Source organism: Ylistrum balloti, unplaced genomic scaffold (assembly GCF_031769215.1).
Source record: "Ylistrum balloti isolate Yb309-2 unplaced genomic scaffold, AGI_CSIRO_Ybal_v1 Utg370932, whole genome shotgun sequence".
NCBI lineage: Eukaryota > Metazoa > Mollusca > Bivalvia > Pectinida > Pectinidae > Ylistrum > Ylistrum balloti.
Window position 1 is genome coordinate 161,551 of NW_026782527.1, and position 20,839 is coordinate 182,389.

General features: G+C 33.2%; 1 protein-coding gene across 3 annotated transcripts; it reads left to right on the forward strand.

Moving 5' to 3' along the window:
* Positions 1-1,519: 1,519 nt before the first annotated feature.
* Positions 1,520-20,350, forward strand: LOC132559556 (mitogen-activated protein kinase kinase kinase 7-like). Of its 3 annotated transcripts, XM_060224184.1 has the most exons (19): positions 1,520-1,658; positions 2,908-3,090; positions 3,520-3,565; positions 4,180-4,318; positions 4,797-4,921; positions 6,009-6,137; positions 6,548-6,605; positions 7,291-7,363; positions 8,120-8,195; positions 8,727-8,923; positions 9,728-9,929; positions 13,440-13,517; positions 14,499-14,855; positions 16,154-16,224; positions 16,925-16,984; positions 17,218-17,273; positions 17,587-17,680; positions 18,085-18,155; positions 18,502-20,350. In XM_060224184.1, exons 1-19 carry the CDS (start codon positions 1,599-1,601, stop codon positions 18,506-18,508), a joined length of 2,082 nt encoding a protein of 693 aa, XP_060080167.1. In that variant the 5' UTR covers positions 1,520-1,598; the 3' UTR covers positions 18,509-20,350. The 3 variants fall into 3 exon arrangements, with proteins under 3 accessions (XP_060080167.1, XP_060080168.1, XP_060080169.1); XM_060224185.1 differs by lacking the exon at positions 13,440-13,517; XM_060224186.1 differs by lacking the exons at positions 13,440-13,517; positions 14,499-14,855.
* The last annotated feature ends 489 nt before the right edge of the window (positions 20,351-20,839 follow it).

Here is a 20,839-nt window from a genome sequence, read left to right on the forward strand (position 1 = left end):
TGCATGTTAACCACTTGTTCGGCAAGCATGAAAAAACACTCCGCGTGTGAGGTGAAGAACTGTCTCGTAAAACTTAGGAAAGTGGACATAAAAATGGTCATCTAGTTTATTCATTAGGATAATTGCTGTAATACTGTTTTATTGTGCTGGGTATGGGGTACACAAGACCAGCAGGATAGTCTCTCTTCATTTAATGTTTAGTGAATGGCCCATTCTGATGGACAGTTTCAGGAGTTAGTGTATACTGGCAACAGCACAAGTAACAATAAAACATTTGGTGAATTTGGACATCAAGAATTGTGTGCAAACTACTTCTGCAAACGAATTTAATATTTGCTAATTAAAAGGAATAATAGTCATCTTCTGAAACAAAACTTCAATATACTTAATAACACGGGAAAACAACGTGGGTATAAAGTTGAAGCCTTTTTTTACATTTTTTTATTTTTTTTTTTTTTTTTTTTTTTTTTTTTTTTTTTTTTTTTTTTTTTGTTTTTTGTTTTTTTTTTTTTTATTATTATTGTTTTGCTTTTGTTTGTTTTTTCACTATCTTTTCGTTAATATCCCACCATAAGGGACATACTACTTTACTTTCTACTTTGCTGGTATATTGACAATCCAACTCCTCCGGCCATGTTATACTAAAAAGGGAGTCATTTTCACTTACACATTTCACTTGATGTAATTCATGAACTGTCACAGAATCCACGCGGTTAGTACAACAAAGTTGTAACTGCAAACAGTATTCTTGGTCATTGTTAATATGCAAATGATTATTGTTTGTGTATTTATGTCAAAATGATGAAGTGGTACTTTGAGGTGGTGGCCTCTGTGTAGCTAATAAACCAATGTTCCAGGTGTAAGATACCTCATCAGTTCTCAGGTATAGCTTTTAATTAATTTGTTAATTTTTACTTTAATCTGTTTCCATGGATTTTTCTCAAATACACCACATTTATAAATCTGGAATCTGATAAAAAAAAAGCAGAAGAAAAAAATCAAAACTGATAAAACAAGAAAAAAGACAAATTTGATCGTCTTGTGATCTAGTTCTCACATGAAAAAATCAACAATTTTCAATCAAGTAAGAGATGTTTGCGACTTAAGTGTTGCCATAAGTATATAAAGGATAATTATAATTATGACATGCCCGCATTTTTTAATTTATTATTATCATTCAACCTAGATGAACAATTGAGATTCCAAGGTTTCACTAAATCATAAACTTTCACGTGTAAATACTTTTGCGACGCATTTGTCTTTGTTTAAAATCGTCGGAGTTATCTTTCTTTGTACAGTGTACCTCTTGTATTGATAATGTAACATAGGTCCCTGTACATATGTTTGGTATCGTTATGTCAATTCATATGCATTATTCTTTTCGAGATATGGAATCTTAAACACTGTCATACACTGGCACATTATTTTATATATATATATATAAATCCGTTTCTTTTTTGCCATTCCGTATTTTGCATACTGATAACATTGATTATCTCCCCTCATGTAGGTCCAAAACCAAAATGTCTCCTGATTGAAAAGCGACAGAGCGCCTGACAGTGGGGCTGGAGGGCCTATGATAATTCACATACATCGAAATGGATGCCCCACAGGCTTTTGTTGAGGAAATAGATTTCAACGAACTCCAATGTCACGAGGTAACCCACACACGCTCTCCGAATACCCGCCACTTATTTTCAGCTGTCTCTTGTTTACAAAAATAAATTTGGGGTTTTCCACGTTAGCTTTAGTTATAGTTTTTCTGGTTATTTTCCTTTTTCTGCGGTTGTATTGGTTAATTTCAGTCCATTTGATATGTTTTCCAACGTATTCCCTCTTTAGTTTGTCAAAAGCCCTTCCACACGCAAACACTCCATTTTCAGTGGCCCCTCCTTTTTCATACCCGAAGCTTGCAGGTCTTCCATTGAAAACCACTTCTTCCGTTTTGTTCAACCCACTTAAGAATATTTCGCAAGTGGTTCAAAAACATGTTTGTACAATTTACTGCAAGATGACAGTCGCGGACAGCAAGGTCTTGAAGATGTCAAAGATGGTGACCTGCTTAATACCTCCAGATAATTGGTTCCTTAAACGGGATTTCTTTAGGGGAAAATGAGGTTCTATATACGGATGACAGTTACATATTACTGCTTCAGACACTCAATATGACTACCGCATGTATGTTTAAGTTTCCAAATGAGATGTTACTACTTCTTAATTACTAAAAGCAAATACACTGGCATTTATAATATAACATGGCCATTATTCAGTATATTAAGGATGATTTGAGCTACAGACCTCACCCTTCCACTTATGGCAATGTCTGCCAGGTTTTCTGTCTCCATGATAGGACAGTGGTTTCCCTCCACCAGCAATGAGTTTCAGTGCAATCTTTGTTGGGACTGGGCAGATATGGTTATAGATATTGATATGTATTTAATTGTGCTTACTGGTATATGCATGGTATCAAGGTGTAACTATAGGTGGTGATGGATGATGACAATTAGTTATACTTGAAAACATATATGAATGCACCAAAATATGTTTCCATATGATATAAACCAAATCCACTTATCCCCCATGGAGTGTTTAGGACATCATTTTACAGCTGTGTAACTGGATTAAATGTTGATGAAAATTTCAAATTATATAGCATTAGTCCTTATAAATTTGAGTTCATTTTCAGTTTGGATTTAGATACTGTCTACAGTGGTTTTTGCAACTCAGAAATAATTTTGAGTCCTGAACTCATACATGCTTTTCTTGTTGGACTCCCTCAAATTGTGAAACCTCATTATATCCTTAAGTATTGGGACGCCGCAAAATTTTGGAATTGGGGTGTTCTGGACCCTTGTGAACGAATCCTACAAAAATCACTGTTAGTGTATGTTTTTTTTTTCATTATAGGTGGTTGGAAAAGGTGCCTTCGGTGTCGTCAGTCGAGCCAAATGGCGTGGCAAAGAAGTAGCTGTGAAGCTGATTGAGACAGAGTCAGAAAGGATTGCCTTCATTACGGAGCTAAAACAATTGTCTCGGGTCAATCACCCAAATATTGTCAAACTGTATGGTGCCTGTACCAAACAGCCAGCGGTATATCATCTTTCTAATATTCCAATATTTATATATACATGTACATATGATTATGAAAAGTTCAAACTATTTATAAACGTAAGGCCCCAACCAAATTCACTATTTGCATTCAGAAACATTATTATAGCAAAAAGTTAGTGATATTTACCAACAGAAAAAAAAATTAGAGTTTATCTTGTTACAATTGACAGCATTCTTGGATTTTTCATCAAAAACAGTCATATGATTATCGCTAGAAATGAAATTATATTGATTGGATATACGATAATTTATGAAAAATGTCTTTAATAAAACATTATATTAACCAGATATTTCATTCAATAAATGTGGTTTAATTGTAAGAAATGTTTAACTTCCATTTTTAAGTCTACAAGTTTATTTTGTAATCTAGATTTTTATTTTTATGAAGATCTCTTGTTTTCTCTACAGGTATGTTTAGTAATGGAATATGCAGAAGGGGGATCTCTGTACAACGGTAAGTAAATCTGTGTACAAACCTTTATCATAACGGTATCTTTTGTAGAATTTTTCAGATGAATCCAGATCACCATTTCCAAAATTTTGATGTCCATTTATGAAGAGGAATAGTTGGATAACAAAATTTGACTTAAGTCCAAAAGGAAAAGCATATGCCATGGACTCAGATATGCAAGTCTCCAAAATCACTGTATGGTAACTTCAGTGTGATAAGTACTGTATAGATGTGCCTCGATGAAACCATGTAATATTTCAAATTTTCCTTTCTTCATTCAGTTTTTTTTTTCATATTTTTTGTTGTTGTCGTCATCATAGTCTTCTTCATCACCCATGAATGAGTGTGCAGCCCCCTATTAACCCCAACCAATATGAGAAATTTAATACTGATACTCCTTGATTTTCAAGCGCTTTCTTGGCCATAATGGTCAGGTTACCCTACCCATAGTTTCAAAATCAATAGAGAACACTTCATTGATATAAAATTGTTTATGGTCTTTGTTGATTTCTTGATGACAGTGAAGTGAGCACATTTGTGTCCCATTTTACTAGATAAGGTTTAGTTGATTGCAGACTTGACTATGATTTTAACACACATTTTAATTGTGTTATTAGTCCTACATGGTACTGGTCCCCAACCTGCCTATACAGCGGCCCATGCTATGAGCTGGGCACTTCAGTGTGCCAAAGGTGTTGAGTATCTACACAATATGAAGCCAAAGGCTCTCATCCACAGAGACATGAAACCTCCAAAGTAAGTACTGGTTTAGAGACTCAGAATTTACTTCAGCGCACATTGCAGATTTATAGGTAGACTTGTTTATTTCTAGATTACTCTAAAAGACATATCCCCATTTGACTTTGCATACAGGTTATATCATAAAATATTTCTGAAGTAGATTTATATGTTTTGGTACCACGATTGTTGAAAGATGTATTCAGTAACACTCTCTAAAATAGATAAACAAATTATAGCATAGACAATTTACAAATATCATAAAAGTATGGGGACTATCACTGTTCATGCACCTCCCTATCTTCTTGTTTATACATGAAGTAATTGCAACTGTTTTGATTAATAATTGTACTGAAAAGTTCTTAGCAATTGATGAATAAGATTGGTTGTAAATATCTTTTAAATAGAGACAGATGCTCACTCTGATGTAAATTATGTATTTCCCTGTGAATATATAATGTACCTCTCTTCTGAGATGCAATGGTCTATGTTGCAGCTTGTTATTAATAATGGGTGGTACAGTACTGAAAATCTGTGACTTTGGCACAGCTTGTGATATACAGACACACATGACCAACAACAAGGGCAGTGCTGCCTGGATGGCTCCAGAGGTGTTTGAAGGTTTGTGGTACAACTTTATATTATTCATGAGGATGATGTAAAATGTAATGAATCCTACTAAATCATTGAAGAAGATTAAGAAAATGCTGTTCCTGATGCTTTGACAGAGAGGGCTTTCATAGGCTCTGCCATTTGTCATCAACATCAAGACAATAAAATATTCTTAAATGAAATGCTTTGTTGTAACATTTTATACCATGCTGTCTGTGGAGAGTACATTATGTTTACATATATGTTTATGTAATTAACATTGGTTTTCACCCTTCATTTTTTTCAGATAGTTATTTGAATTCTGAAATTGTTAAAATCAAATGTACAAACCCTGTAAATGGATATTTACAGATACTCTTATAAGTTTTCTCCTACACACAGTAACTACAGTGAAAAGAGAGGTGTGTTCAAGTTAGTTTTATCCACAGGGATTTTGCACAAATTCTCGACCCATGATCCATATGTGTGTATTATAGTGACATAGGGTGTAGCTATGACCTGATAAATTTTTGAAATATATGTAGAATGGTTAGGTAGATATTTCCCTGTCCGGTTGAAACATGCTCTTGTCTCTAATGGGTACTTTCATAACTATGCCAATATTGTAAAATCTACGCTTGTGGCACTATGCAGTACTCATGACCTTGTTCACATGGAGTGTCCTTTGATGTTGTCAAGACTTTTTTGTTGTAGAATTTCCACATTTACATTACAGCATTCACATTCTAAACATCAACTGCCATTTCTTCTTCTATGTCATTGACCACTGTATGCCGTACCCAGTTTTGGCCTGGATCTTAAAACCAAACCTAGGATTATTTGTATCTGAAGAGGAAAGAATCAAATAAATTTCAAATTCTCTTTAACACTCCATTATAATATTTCAAAAGTCTTACATTTTGAATGAGTTCATTAAAATCTACATTTGACTGCTGCATTCAAATTTTCATCTCCTTCTCAAATGCTTATCACCAATATTAACATTGTGAGTCTCTGATATAAAGAAATAAGAAGTTGAAGTGAATTCATTCAAATTGTAAGACTTTTAAAATATTGAAATAGAATTTTAAAGAAAAATGTATGTTTCATCATACAGGTAGTAACTACAGTGAAAAGTGTGATGTGTTCAGCTGGGGGATTATCCTTTGGGAAGTGATTACAAGAAGGAAACCTTTTGATGAGATTGGTGGCCCTGCCTTCAGGATCATGTGGGCTGTACATAATGGTTAGTTACATCACACACAGTTCATTTCAGTCAGTTAATGTAAAAGCTAGAATATTTCCCAATTGTAGAATGTGAGATGAAAACTTAAATGTGTTGTTCTAGAAACAGTTTGGTAATCAATCAATACATTATAAAGTTAACTTTATGACTGAACTCAGGATAACACTTTAACCTGACTGAAGTGAATTAAAAGTAATCTGTTTTACTAAAATGAGATCTTGTACTATAACAGAAGGAAAATATGAATGTATTTCTTACCATTACACATCCTGGTATTTGTGACAAAGGAGAAATATGTATAGTATTTAATCAAGGAAATTGTAATGTGTTTTCTGTTAAGTATTCAATACCCTACACAATCACTCCACCTTTCCTGTGTACATGTAATATAAAGATTCTCTTTTTTATAGGTACACGACCACCACTTGTGCGTAACTTGCCAAGACCTCTAGAGCTGCTCATGACTCGGTAAGATTTCAGGAATTTTTTTTCAGGGACTGAAATAGTGTGCTTGTTTTGAATACAAAGTTACAGTTTTTACAAGCTGTTGAATTAAGATAAAGTTAAGACGGCACTAGTCTGTAGCCCTCTTGTAATATGTCCATGGAGTCTGGGGCCACACTAGAATCAATTATGTAGAAATACATGTAGTTCAAACCTTTTCACCCTAGAGCTTCAGTCTTCCATAGCAAAAGCCCTTGCACCTTTAAACTTCGGTCTTCTGTAGCAAATGCCCTTGCACCTTAAAACTTCAGTCTTCTGTTGCAAATACTCTCTGACCTTAAAAGTTCAGTCTTCCGTAACAAAACCTTCACACCTAAACACTTCAGCCTTCCATAGCAAAAGCTCTCATACCTTAAATCATCACTCTTACCTGGCAAAAACTCTCAAATATAAGTATTAGTAGTTATTGCAAAGTTTTGCTCCACTCTTGTTTCAAATTTATTTTGCATTTTTTTTTACTACTAAATGTAATACTTCAAATTTATTTGATAGCTTCTCTCATTGTTATTCAGTATTGAATGCTCTATCAAAGATTTTGATAGAAAATGCTGCCTGAAAGATATCTGATTTAGATGATCTGTTTGATGGAATTCTCGGTGTGTATGTAAACATCTTTAACAGTTACTGTGAGAATGATATGATATTGTAGGTGCTGGTCTGGAAACCCCGCAGAACGACCATCCATGGCAGAAGTCACTAGAATTATGTCTCACTTGTTTCAGGTATACAGTGATTTCTTCGATTTTCATACTGATTTCATTAAAATTAGATTTAGATTCATTAACAGAGTTATGGCCCCTTTTTAGAACAATGTTGATTAAGTAATTGTTGCTCATATTAACCATAAGACTTTCTTTGAAATCTGGTAGGGTTAATCTTCATCATCTTTTGTTATCCATGACAATTTTTCGAAGAAGATGTTCATATATTTCGATTTTGTATTTAGGAAGGTTTAATTATCAGTAAATTTTGTCTTTGATTTGTAATTCAGTAAATTTTGATAATTTTGATTGTTAATTGAAAGTTGATAATTTATACAATAATTACCTATTTTGGCTCTTCCAGAGTTGTAATAGGTTTGTAAAACACATACAAGAACTTTTTAATATGCCCCCCCCCCCCCCCCCCCCCCCCCCCCCCCCCCCCCCACCCCTACCAAAAAAAAAAAAACCCAATTACTTCAGTGACTTGAAATACCAGGTACTAGATGATAAATAAGTGATAGATAGTCATACTTGTGTTAATGGGTCATTAAGACTACCATATCCCTATTTGACTTAATTGAATTTGTTTTAATAAGCAAATTTCTTTTAAGGAGTCATTAAGACAACAATGTGACACTTAATAAGACCTTATTGTATTGGTGTTAATTGGTCATTAAATTTACCTTGTGACCTTGTGAACCTTATTGAATTGATTGATTTGTTTTTAATGAATGAACAATAAATAATTTTGCTTTATATTTCACTGTAAAACAGTTTTTTGAGGGTGCTGAAAAGCCATTGGTTTACCCACATTATGACGATGAAGATGAAGTTGGTTCGCCAGAATTTTGTAAGTTAAATTAAAAGCAGTTTTTATTGATCATGGTCATACAGATTTTAAAGTCTTAAGTCTTATTACAAAATTTCAAAGTCACTATTACCGTTTCAGAAAATCTTTGATGTTAATCTAATGATTTCATTCCTTAACAGATTTCCGTTCTGTTACAAAAGAAAGATAGAAAACCATACTATGTTGTGAGTCAAGGTTTGACAGTAACCCAATACCACTATCTATACCTGTACTGCACACATTTGTTTACTAAAAAATACTTTTGAAATTTTAAAGAGACAGAAATGTTAACCAATGTGTATAGGATTATGCAATTACTGTGAAATTCATTATCGGAAATAAAAATTAAAAATTTTATACTGATATAAAAATTTACGCTCTGTAACAGACTAGTAAGTACCGAGTATGTCTCTCACAGATAAAAAATCTTCCATTTTTCTATTATGAATAAAAATTGCTGTTATAAAGTAAAATTGATGCTGATTAGTACATTTCATGCCTTGTAAGGAGAAAAACATTTTTATCTTTCAGCTTTCAACACACCAGCAACAGTATTCTACAACACACCACCAAACGATGTCATAACTTCATTCACTCCTCAGACGTCGGAGTCCAGGTCTGAAACACTTATCAGTGACACAGTCCGTCACCATTTGGACAGAAATGAGGCTGAGGAACAGCAACAGATGTCCCCTCCTCCCCTACCACCACGTGCTAACCCACCACAGGTAACAATTTTCCTAGTCAATGCTTCATATTTTTATGCCAAAGCAATTTTACAGGGGTAGAAGTGATATGTACATTTTGTTACTCATATCCAGCTGTCCTATCTCATCCTGTTTTGAATCGATATGATACCTTGAGAACTAAGCAACAGATTTGGTTCACATTTAACCCATAATATCATAGCATCTAGCTCTACATCTGATCAGATATCTTGTTTGTATAAGAACGAAGGGACTTTTTCTAATTCTGGAACACTATGATAATGCCCTTACTACTGACAAACAAATACTTAGTACAAATTTTAACAAGCATGTAATATTGAAGTGTCTTGCTCATTATCATTCCAGTTATAGGCAGTGTAATTTGTCATACTGTACTGCTGTTCATTTTTTAACTATTCCAAAACAAGGTTTTATAAACATTTCTAAGAGCTGAACATAGTGATTTGTATTGTCAAAAAATGAAATAACAAAACGTATGCATGAAGGCAATGATTATTTTTATGTCAGTTGATGAAAAGTCACCTTTAGGAAAACTTGTTTATGTAAAGATCAACTAAAAACACTTGCCACAGTATGTAAATTCGTGATAAGGATTATTTGAATTAGACAAAAGGGATATTTTCAAAAGTCTTATATTTCCTTGCTATAAACTATGTGGTAATATCATGGGTTCAGCATATACAATCAGAATGTGCTGTCTGCTGAACTTGTAGAAGGGTATTCAGCATTTTGTGATCAAGGATAGTTTCGTTAGTTAGTCATGCCAAGGTATGAAATATTTATGTTTAACATTGTTTTTACCAGGAGCAGACAAGACAAATGAGTGCACCACCATCCTTAGCAGCAAGTCGGGAGAGCCTGTTTGAGGGACATGTACGTAGCCCAAGGTCGGGCACACCTGTAGACCCACACCTGAAACGAAACTCTGCAGACATGAGCAGATTTGACCGCGATATCATGACACAGGGAAGCAGTGGAAGTGGAAGTAGTAGCGAATCACACAAAGGTCAGTGAGTGCACACAGCTTTAGTAAAGAGTGTAGCACAGAGGTGAGAAGGTGCAAACAGCAGTAGTAGGAAGTAAAACAAAGCCAAATAGTTGAGCTGTAGTAGGGAGTGGTACGAAGGTCAGTGAGTGCACACATCTGTAGTAAAGGGCATAGCATAGAGGTGAGTAGGTACAAACAGCAGTAGTAGGAAGTAAAACAAAGGCCAAATAGTTGAGCTGTAGTAGGGAGTGGTACGAAGGTCAGTGAGTGCACACATCTGTAGTAAAGGGCATAGCAAAGAGGTGAGTAGGTGCAAACAGCAGTAGTAGGAAGTAGAACAAAGGCCATTGAGTTGAGCTAATGTAGGAGTTGTACAAAGGTCAGTGAAAGCACACAGCTGTAGTTGGGAGTGACCCTAAAGTCTGTGAGTGTGCAGGAGTGACCCAAAAGTCTGTGAGTGTGCAAAGCTGTAGTAGGGTGAGCTAGAAAGGTCAATGAATGCACAGCGCTGTATAAGGAAGTAGCAGAGGGGTCAGTGAGTGCATGGAGTTGTAGTGGAGTTTAGCAAAAAGGTCAGTGTGTGCATGGAGATTGGAGAAGTAGTAGTGCTTTACCAAATTTGTGTCATTTTGAAAGGGTCACATAAAATATGATGAAGTTATTTTTGAAGTTATGCTTGTATTGGAATGAGCGTTTCAGCTATTTTCTGTCTGCCATATCTGTAGATCCTCTGAACTTGATCTTTGTCTAGTTTGACTGATAGGAATGTTTACTTTGTCATATCCTTCAATCTTCCTTTTTACTGCTTAGTTCTTGCATGACCAAATGATCAGTGATGCATGAATTGATTTTTCGGCAGTGTTCATTTAATGAAGTACATTCTGTTCAGTTGATTTCCACGTGTATTGTTCAGTGCTTTTTGTAAATAGTGACATCCCTTTTCTGAATCTCTACAATGTATTCATAGTGTAATTGAGGATTTTAAAAACAATCCAGAGTTAATATTCGAAAGAGCTGACAAGGGATTTCAGAAATTAATCAAGGCATAAAGAATATGAACAATTTTGTAAAATCGAAGATTAAAGGTAATTGCATTTATAACATGTTGGATGATTAAAGCAATATTTTTATTGGCAATCATCTGAAAAATAATGATATGAAATTAACTTGGGCAATAGAGATTTAGCAGTAGGAAGTAGAAGCTTTCAGGTGCTTGACCTCTGTGGTGTTAAGTTTGATGTTTGTAAATGTTTCATGTGTTACTCTCTTTGTTCCATCTGTATTCAAAGCACTTGATTATATTGTGGTACTTTGAGACACAGTATAAAAGTTGGTATAAAGCTGATTGTGTGTTTTGAAATTTGATCATTTGGATGAACCGCTTTACTCATCAACCAAACAACACCCAATTATGTGGTATTGTGAACTATAGGGGTAGTGTACTAGGGAAATTATTATTTGAAAGATCCATTCATATATTCAAATCGCTAAACCTAATTTGCACACGCTTTTTAGAAATGGCTGTGGTTAGTGCTTATATCGCTGCAATATGTTCATTGGAAGTATGTGCTTTCTTAGTTGATGAAGTATGTTTTCTAATATTAGATTTGCTGTTCAGACAAAACTTGTGATAAATAAACTAAGATCAGAGGTCACTGATCTGAAAATGACTTGATCCAATTGTTTAAAATTTTATCTAAATCAATTTCCTTAAATTTTCTAGTTAGGAATTGTGTTGAGTTGTACTTGATGTTGTTAATTCATAAATAGTAATGTCAAACAAATAAAAAAATTTTTTAAATTATAAAATGAAACAAATATTAACAATACTCTCACATTTTCAATATTCTCTTGTTTAGGTAGTCAGCACTTGTTTCACCAATATTATGATATAGTGGACACATGTTTGTCACGATGCTGGTATCATAGAAAACTGGCAATCTAGCATCAGTATTTATACCTTCCAGTCCGGAAAATCAAATTAAAAACTAATATCACAATCATCAAATGCCTTTGGAAATAAAATGGAATATCTTAGTGATATTCTGCAATAGTTGTTTTGTTTAATAAAAGTTGAGATTTTCCTATATTAAGAAATAGGGAACCATAGTCTGCTAAAACTGACCATAATTGTAGGCTCCAGTGTTTTCATTGGTTGCATGTTTGTAGGTGAAATAGGGACATCGTTAAACCATCTTAAATTTTAATTATTGGATCAAGTTCATTTCTAATGTTTTAACAAATTTTCAATTAATTTTTCACAGGCATTTTATGATGATGATAGCTGTCAAAGCTTCTTGAACTATATATATATATCTATATGTGTGTGTGTATAAATCCATTAAAACAAATATATAACCAAGTGCTCTTGTTTTAAAAGACAGAAGGTGATTCAATTCTTATCATGGAATATTTTAAATGGCTTTAATTACATTATCGTAATTTTCTTCCAGCCTTTGATATAAAATATTAATCACACATAATTGTAAATTTTTAGTCTGATAGAGTGTCCAAGGGAAACTTAAATTTTGTGCAGATTATGTTATTATCCTGTATGTATACCACTTCTTCATGAAAAGACTACTTCTACAGAATAGATGAAGGGATTTTGAATAAACTTGGTATGGATTATTTCTGGTGTTGAAATGAATTCCCAGGTACCATAGATTAATGATGGATGATATGTACTTTATACACTACATATAGAGTAGATGGGTCCAGTGTTAAGAGTAAATGATTTGATAATTTAAAAAAAAATCAGCCTATTGTTAAAGGAAACTGATTCTTAGAAAGAATTCCTAAAGTGGCGAGTAAATTTGATCTTCAATTTCCTTTCGGTAATAAAAGAAATCAAAATTTGTATGACTTGTGCTCCTATGGTTCTGATCAGAAGCTGTAATAATCCTCCCTGGCCTCTTGGTGCTAAGATGCTTAAATTTCATTAGATTGTTTACTACAAAACTTGTGGTTATTACTGTTTTGTCTCAACCAGTTATTAAATTGGTCAATAAGACATGGATGACCATATATATTTTACATATTATATCTACTTCAATAAATGAGCTAAACTGTCACTATAGGCCTCTTGTTACTAAAAATAAACAACCTGATTATTATCATTTGTTACACGTTCTCATGATACTAATGGTTTGCCTTTTGTCTATACCCATCAATACTAACTTTTCTAATTTGTTTCTGTAAATATTATCACAGTTTTCTGGTTCAGCCAATAAGTGTTTGTCACTGGGCTTTATGAAAAATGTTTTACCAGATATTTTCTATAACTTTTGAATCATATTAGAAAACTTGACAGCAAAATTTGATTGCTAAATGATACTTTTTAAAACTTGTCCTCAAACTCAACTACAAGTATTTTTGTCACTGAAGTATGCAGGGAAGACCTTTACAATTGGTAAACTGGTGATAATTGAGTTATACCAGCACTTGTAATTGTTACAGAACCAGAGAGCTATGTAATATCCTAATTGTCATGTTTGTGCTGTTGTTATATATATGTATACTCATTAGGCCATCGTAGGGCGGGCTCATATGGTACGCCCTCCATGTTCTCCTCCGCTGGACTCCCCATACAAACAGCGTCGCAAGGTGAGCGCTTTCTTCTCCCATCATCAATGCCAGACTTTCAAATATCAAGTAGTTCCATTTAATGGCTATCTTTATACCTGACATTAAATATATACTGTAAATCACATTATTTTAGCGAGTTTTAATTTCGCAAAAGGTAAGTGACTGTTTTATTCACAGATACATGATTTCAAGGGTACTACACTATCAAAGTCATTTAAGGCCAACATCAGCGAAAGCATATTCATGAGTGATTTGAAGTCGCAAATGATACTGCTTGTGAAAAAACATGAAATATAATCCCTAGCAAAAATAAGTGATTTGCAGTATATATAATTTAAACATATTCTTAATTTGTTTTTGTCATGTTATCATAAATGAGAATTATGTATGTTTTTTGTGTATAAGCTTTCATATTAACAATGCAAACTATTTTTTAAGTTCATAGACATGTTTATCCAAAATTTGTTTTCCAAATAATGATAAACTATTTGCAAGAATTTTTATTTGATAAGGATTAATTCATGTTTAATTACATATAAATACATGAAATAAACAACTACAAACAAAACAAAAAAGATAAAAAACCGAAAAAATATCGTGATTATGTTCATGTTTTAGGTTTATAATATTGTTGAATTATTCCAATTGTTTTCAATTTCTAAAAGTTATGACTTTGAATGAATTTAAAATGAACTTATTCATTTTGATATGATTTCAAATAGAAAATGTATCTATGACACTAACACTAATTACATGTACATATGTATATAATCTTGTGTTTTCACTGCACATTATAACAGCATATGATGGTATTTAATCATCACTAACAGCTGTCCTGAAATGCTCAATGTGAAATAATTTAAAACAAATATTGTCTCCCTTGACTTGTTCGTCTTGCCTATTATTAATATTTCATTTGAGATGTAGATGATTACATCCCTGTTGAGCCCCTGTGAGGGCAAGGGTTTTGTACTGTGATGGCATTATGTTTATTTACAGGAAGGGGCCACAGAAGGGGTGGATCTGATGAAGTCTCACAAATACGATACAATCATAGAAGTTCTCCTGTGTTTGTAAATACTGCACCCATCCTACCCCACTCAGGGCCTGTCTCAGTCAGTCCAGTTCACCATGTAAGCACGTACCCTGGCACCCTCAATCAGACCTCTCAGGAAACCACCCCTTCCCCTGTTAGGTCTTTCTCATACCAGCCACCACAAACAACGGAACGGGTTCAACCCCATAATGTCCGTGCAGCATCGTGGACGTCGGAAATGTCTGTGGTGCCAGTGACCATGGTAACTGGAGGAAACCAGCCTTCTGATCCCCAACCACGACCTATCAATCAAATTGTAGGTGTGTAATCATACACAAGCTCAGAGGGAATGTCTACTTTCTTTTCCAAGTATTTATGATTGGGATCATATCAGAATTTAATCATGACATATCTTAGGAATATCTACTTTCATTTTCCATATATTTATGATTAGGTTTGTTATATTCTTTCAAATTGCTTTATAATTACCGTAATTGCATGTCACAAATACAGTATACCCAGTACTGGTTTTGTTTTTTAAGCAGATCCTCAGATAATTTTTCTCTTGCATTTACTTTTCCATTTAAATACCCATATTGGTCACAGCTTTGGGGCAGTTATTGGTGCAATAATTTTTGTATGTCACAATGCTTCTGGATTAATTATCGATATAGGTGGCTTAGTATGTGATTGCAGAATTATTTTCTTTCATTTGCTTTTAATCAGGCACAGTTAGTAGCGATGGATTCAATGAATAATATGACTAAAATTCTTCAAAATTTTGAGTGTAGAATAAAGAAAGAAGGTTCAAAACAAATTGTTGTCATTTGGTCGTTTTTAAATGAAAAAAACACACAGCACATACTTTTCATAGGTGTTTTTTTTTACATCAACAGTTTGTTTTGTTCAGTTTGTGCATGTAGCATGTATGCATCTGTTCTATGTAATACATTACTGTTTCTTAGTGTTGGCATGGTTTGTGACCGTTTCTCAAGTGAATTGTGGCTGTGACAAAGTGAAATGTTAATGGTTTTTGGATGTGACAAATTGCTTTAAAAGTTCTTCTTTATTTAGTTTTAAAAAGAAAAAAAAATCATATATTCTAGTTTATATGCTTGTTTTATAGTTGAATTTCGTGTAGTTGAATAGTACTTTACAAATCCAGAAAGGAAAAACTTTAGCCTTTATAAATTCAGGGACAATTTTTACACATTTAATGGGGTTATTGAGTCCTTACAGATTTCAAGACCAACAGAATGCAATCATCACTAGATTCATCATCATCATCATCATCATCATCATCATCATCATCATCATCATCATCATCATCATCATCATCATCATCATCATCACTGTCTGAATGATATACTAGAAACATGTTTTCACTCAGTAATTGACACCAAAGTTGATATTTGTCTCACAATATTCAAATGTTTATCTAATTACCAAATCAGCTTGAGAATACAAATATAGAATTAAATGTGAATCAAAATCCACATGTAATTTTTCAGTTATAACTTTTAAAAACAGAGTAATCTTAGGAAATGCAGTCTTAGCTTGAAGCTTATTGGAAAAGTCATTATTAAGCCAAACTCTGTAGTTCAAAAACTGATTTCAGGTACAGGAATGTCGAATGCTGACTCGTTTGCCATGAACCTAGTGTACCAGTCACTGGACCACCAACTGCAGGTTTGTTATACTTGGCGTTACATACTGTATGCATACTTAGTTTAGCGATAATCTTACTTTGGCAGTTTTTGCACTGAAAATATTGCTCTAAAATATGACTGCACTAATTCAATTGCTGTGTTTTGTTTACATAGTACATAGCAGTAACTGTGGATGTACTTATTCATCATTGGGCTAATGTCACAAATTGATATGGCACTAAAAAGAGCGTTTACATTATTTCTACCCTCTTCATTAAATACAGATCCATCATCATGAAAGGATTTTATACGATGTATATGCCCCCCCCCCTTTTCCATTATGTAAGAGGGGAGTGGCATGTTGATATAGTAATAATTTTGTCTGAGGATCTGTGCTCTGTACATAAATTGTGTGTTCATGATAACATTGTGTACACAATACCTCATGAAACCCTGAATAGATTTGGTTCATATTTACACCATGGCATCATAACACAAAGGTCTATTCCAATTAGATTTTGATGGCCAAGGTTAAAAGTCACCCATGACCCCTTTGATCCAGGGATAGGGGTATATCAATTTTAACTTTATTTGACATAGCATACTCTAATTTCAGTCATACTTCTGATGAATTTTTTTTTAATTGGAGCGGATTTTTAGATTTCATACATATACAGTATGATAAAATGTAGTGTGATCTGTGTGATACAGTTTGTATTTTTTTTTTCTTCTTTTTATAGCCTCTCGCACCATGTCCTACTAGTAGGGAATCCATGGAAATATTTGACCAACATTGCAAGGTAAGGACCATCATTTACCCACATTGAAGGTAAGGTCCTCGTAACAAGGTAAAAAGCATTGTATGTGACTAGCCTTGTCTGATGGCTTCTGATATTTAAACGCTGGTACAGCCATTTTCCTGCTAATCATTATTTCACATGTATAGAAATTGTGAATGATATGCTGATGTTGATCAGAAGTAATTTCAAACAACAATGTGTTTTTAATCGAAATTTGTCTTGTTCTTTTACAGCTTGCTCAGGAGTATTTGAAAGTTCAAACAGAAATGGCATTATTAACACAGAGAAAGTGAGTACCAAAATCAATCTGAAAACCTCTTGTTGAAAGAGATGGGGACTGGGAAAAGGTTTTATATGATGAATTTGAGATATTTTTTTGTCATGACTTGTAGCATGTTTCACAGAATTTTTGCTAAAATCCAGCGGAAGGTCTCATATTATTATTGATTTGGGCCATAATATTGATAAAATGTCCTTTCCATTATTTTTATGCTAATGATAATACTTCATTAGCTGTTGAAACCAAAAAGTTTGAGACATAATTGATGTTAATTAAGACATAGCACACAGATCATATTCAACATTTAGCTATATTTTTCCAGGAATGATTTAATTAGAGAATTTGAAATGGATGAGAAGAATCAACAAAGCAGTACTCGTCTCGCCGAGGAATATAATCTACTTCTTCAGGAAAATGTAAGTTTTATTTTCTTGATTAATCATTGTTACCAAAGAAATAACTTTGAGAATGATCCTAACATTCAGCAGTTACCAGCATTTCATGGTGAATCTTGCATCAGTTTTCATGCAAATAAAATAAATGTTCATTTCTCTGCTCCCTTGAGTGGCTGGTATAGTAAAAATTTTGCTGTTCAATTTACTGTTTCAATGTAAATATTTAGTTATAAATCTTTGCTTATAAATCATATTATACAAAGATATTCCCTTAAATTTGCTTCTGAACATCATCAAATGTAGAAAAAATTTTGCTCAAATTTGAAAGATGTGAAACAAGAGGAATTTTAAATGGTAGAGACATGGATAATTTAGGGATATCAAACATATGACATTATATTTCTGATTTATATATTTTTGTACAGGAAAGCCTGGCCTTACTTCACAAAAACTTAAACAAACAAGTCGAGCAGGTGCGACAAATGCAACAGAAAAAGTAAGTCTGCACTTCAGCACAGTCATATCTTCCTGAATTTTTGTACAGTTATTGGCCTTTATTACTAAAATATAAGTTTCCAAATCGTTCATCTCTTAATTCTTCACATAAGATGGTCATGTGGTTAACATTGTATAAAGTAATACCATAAAAGCTATTTTCAAGGATGGAAAAGAATTCACTAAAAGTGACATCTTGGTAATCAAATCAATAAAGAGAACACAGTCTGGATCACAACTTCCATAAGAAAAACAGCATTTTTGCCTCAAAAAAGCAATGCTTTTTTAAGGCCAGACATGTGATTGTAAAATGAAGTGTATATCTTCAATTTTGTTTTCACTTTTAGGAGATGAAGCGATCAAACGAAAGTAAATTGTATCAGAATTGTGAAGCTTTACAGTGGTGATGTCACAGCTACCGTTTAAAGGTGCCATGCAGAAAGGACTTTTTTCCAGAACATTTTAATGTTAATTGGACTGGAATGAAATTTCCTGGAGTGTATGTGTGGATGGGGTAACAGACTGCAATGAATAGAAGTCATGGACTCGCTGATTTGAACTGTTGTGAAAATGTAGTCATATTTGACTTAGAAGTTTCTAGTCTTGGCTCAGATGCTTGATGATCATGATCTGATCTCATTGTTTACAAACATAGACTTTTATCAATGTTTATGTCTGGTTATCAAGTGAAATGCTGAGATTTCTTTCAGATGACAAACCACAATATTGATCTAAATAAGAAAAAAATTAGTGATTTTGATTAAAAATTTCGGTGAGGGCTTCATCCTGTATAACTGGTTTACTTTACTTCCTAAATATGACAACATTCTATAGATCTAGTAATGGGAAGACGGTGGTTGCTAAGCTATGTGGATTTCAAACAATATGTTTCTATTTTGTTCTTTAATTTGTACAGAAAACCTACTGTAGAAATCATGTTTTATTAAAATCTCTTTGCGTCAGTGGGATCAGTTTGATAGAATAATGTATAATACATCAAATGCCCATTCTTTTGATGAGCCAAAATTATTTACAATATAATCTGTATTCATTTGAAGCTGGTCTTCATTTGTATAATGATTAATAGTGTTAAAAACACCACATAGATTAAATAAACAATGTATGAAACACTCTGATTGAATTCTGATTGATCAGTATCCAAATATAAAAATGAAGCGAGTTTCCAACCATTTCATAGGGCTATCTCTGCCCGAGGTGCTGTTCCTACAGTCTGCAATGCATTTGTGGAGAATTGATATTTCACTAAAAATAGTGTGATCTGATTGGTCAAGGATTGAAATTATCAAAATTAGTTTTTGTCCTCTCAGTGAAAGTATCAATTATATTTTCACCGGAAAAATGTTAAATTTCACTGCAAAAAAAGTGTAATGATGAAATCTGAAAAGCATTTGAAATTTTGATGAAACAATCCTATTGCTGGGTCAGTTGTGAAAAAGGAATGATATGCTATTTCAGAGTAATGTTTCCTTGAGATGTTGCACTTATGAACACCTAATTCTCTTTTGTATTGTTCTAGAAATATTGATTTAGCTGGTATTAAGATATGTTTCTGAAATATCTGTCAGGTCAAAGCTACATTGTAATTTAAGCACAAGAAGATGTTTTCATCAGGCCTTCATTTACATCAATTCTTTATTAAAATTCAAAACCTCCAAAAATGGGATCTTGCTTCTGAAATAAAGACTCATGTCTTCTCTTTTCAGAGTATATGTAATTTTTGGAAAAAAATTACAAAATCTGAGACACGTGTTCACATGCATAATGTTACTATACCATCAAAATTGTGAAATAAAATGCCACAGATAGTTTGGGATAAACCTTGTGCATTTAACATGTTTATTAAAGTAGAAAATGACAAATATTGGATACATGTATATGATATAGAAATGTGGTTCTGATAGTGGTCAATGAAAATTGGGTGTTTGTGGTCACTTACGGAATGAGATTCAATTGTTTTAATGTCAAAAGTGTTGATTTAATCGCTACTTGCTATGTTATGAGACGTAATATTGAACAAAATGTGTAAGGAGAAATTTATTGATAGTACGCATACACTGGACATTGTCTTTCATATCAATTGATTCTTTTGGTGTTTTGTATGATACTAACCTAAATGTATTATGTAAATATTGACAGATTTGTATTTAAAATACACAGTAAAATGATGGAAATAATCATTGGTGTTATGGACTTTTTTTTCTCGCTTAATACTGTATATGTAAATACATATTCAACTAATAATAGTTTGTAGACTTCATTTCCCTATAAGTTTCCTATCGTTGGTCGTCAACTGTCAGAACTGTTCCTCTCCTCCCCAAAGATATTTAAGCAAACTGTATATTTTGAAATAAGTCCATGCTTGCAAGTATTGATAAAACATAAATCTCCACAGTGGGTCTTTTATTTCATACACCAAATCTATGGGCCTCAATATCAAAATACGATCCTCACATTTGCTTGAATATGAAACATACTTGAAAAAACTGGTGAGTATTGACAGACCAAAGTGGGGCAACCTTGTTGAACATTAAGAATTACAAAAAAGTCGTTACTTCTTAATTACATGATTTTATTTATTTTCCTCATAAAATACATATATATATATATTTGTGTATACATACAAATTACATAACAATGATTATATGTTATGTAACAAAACAAAAT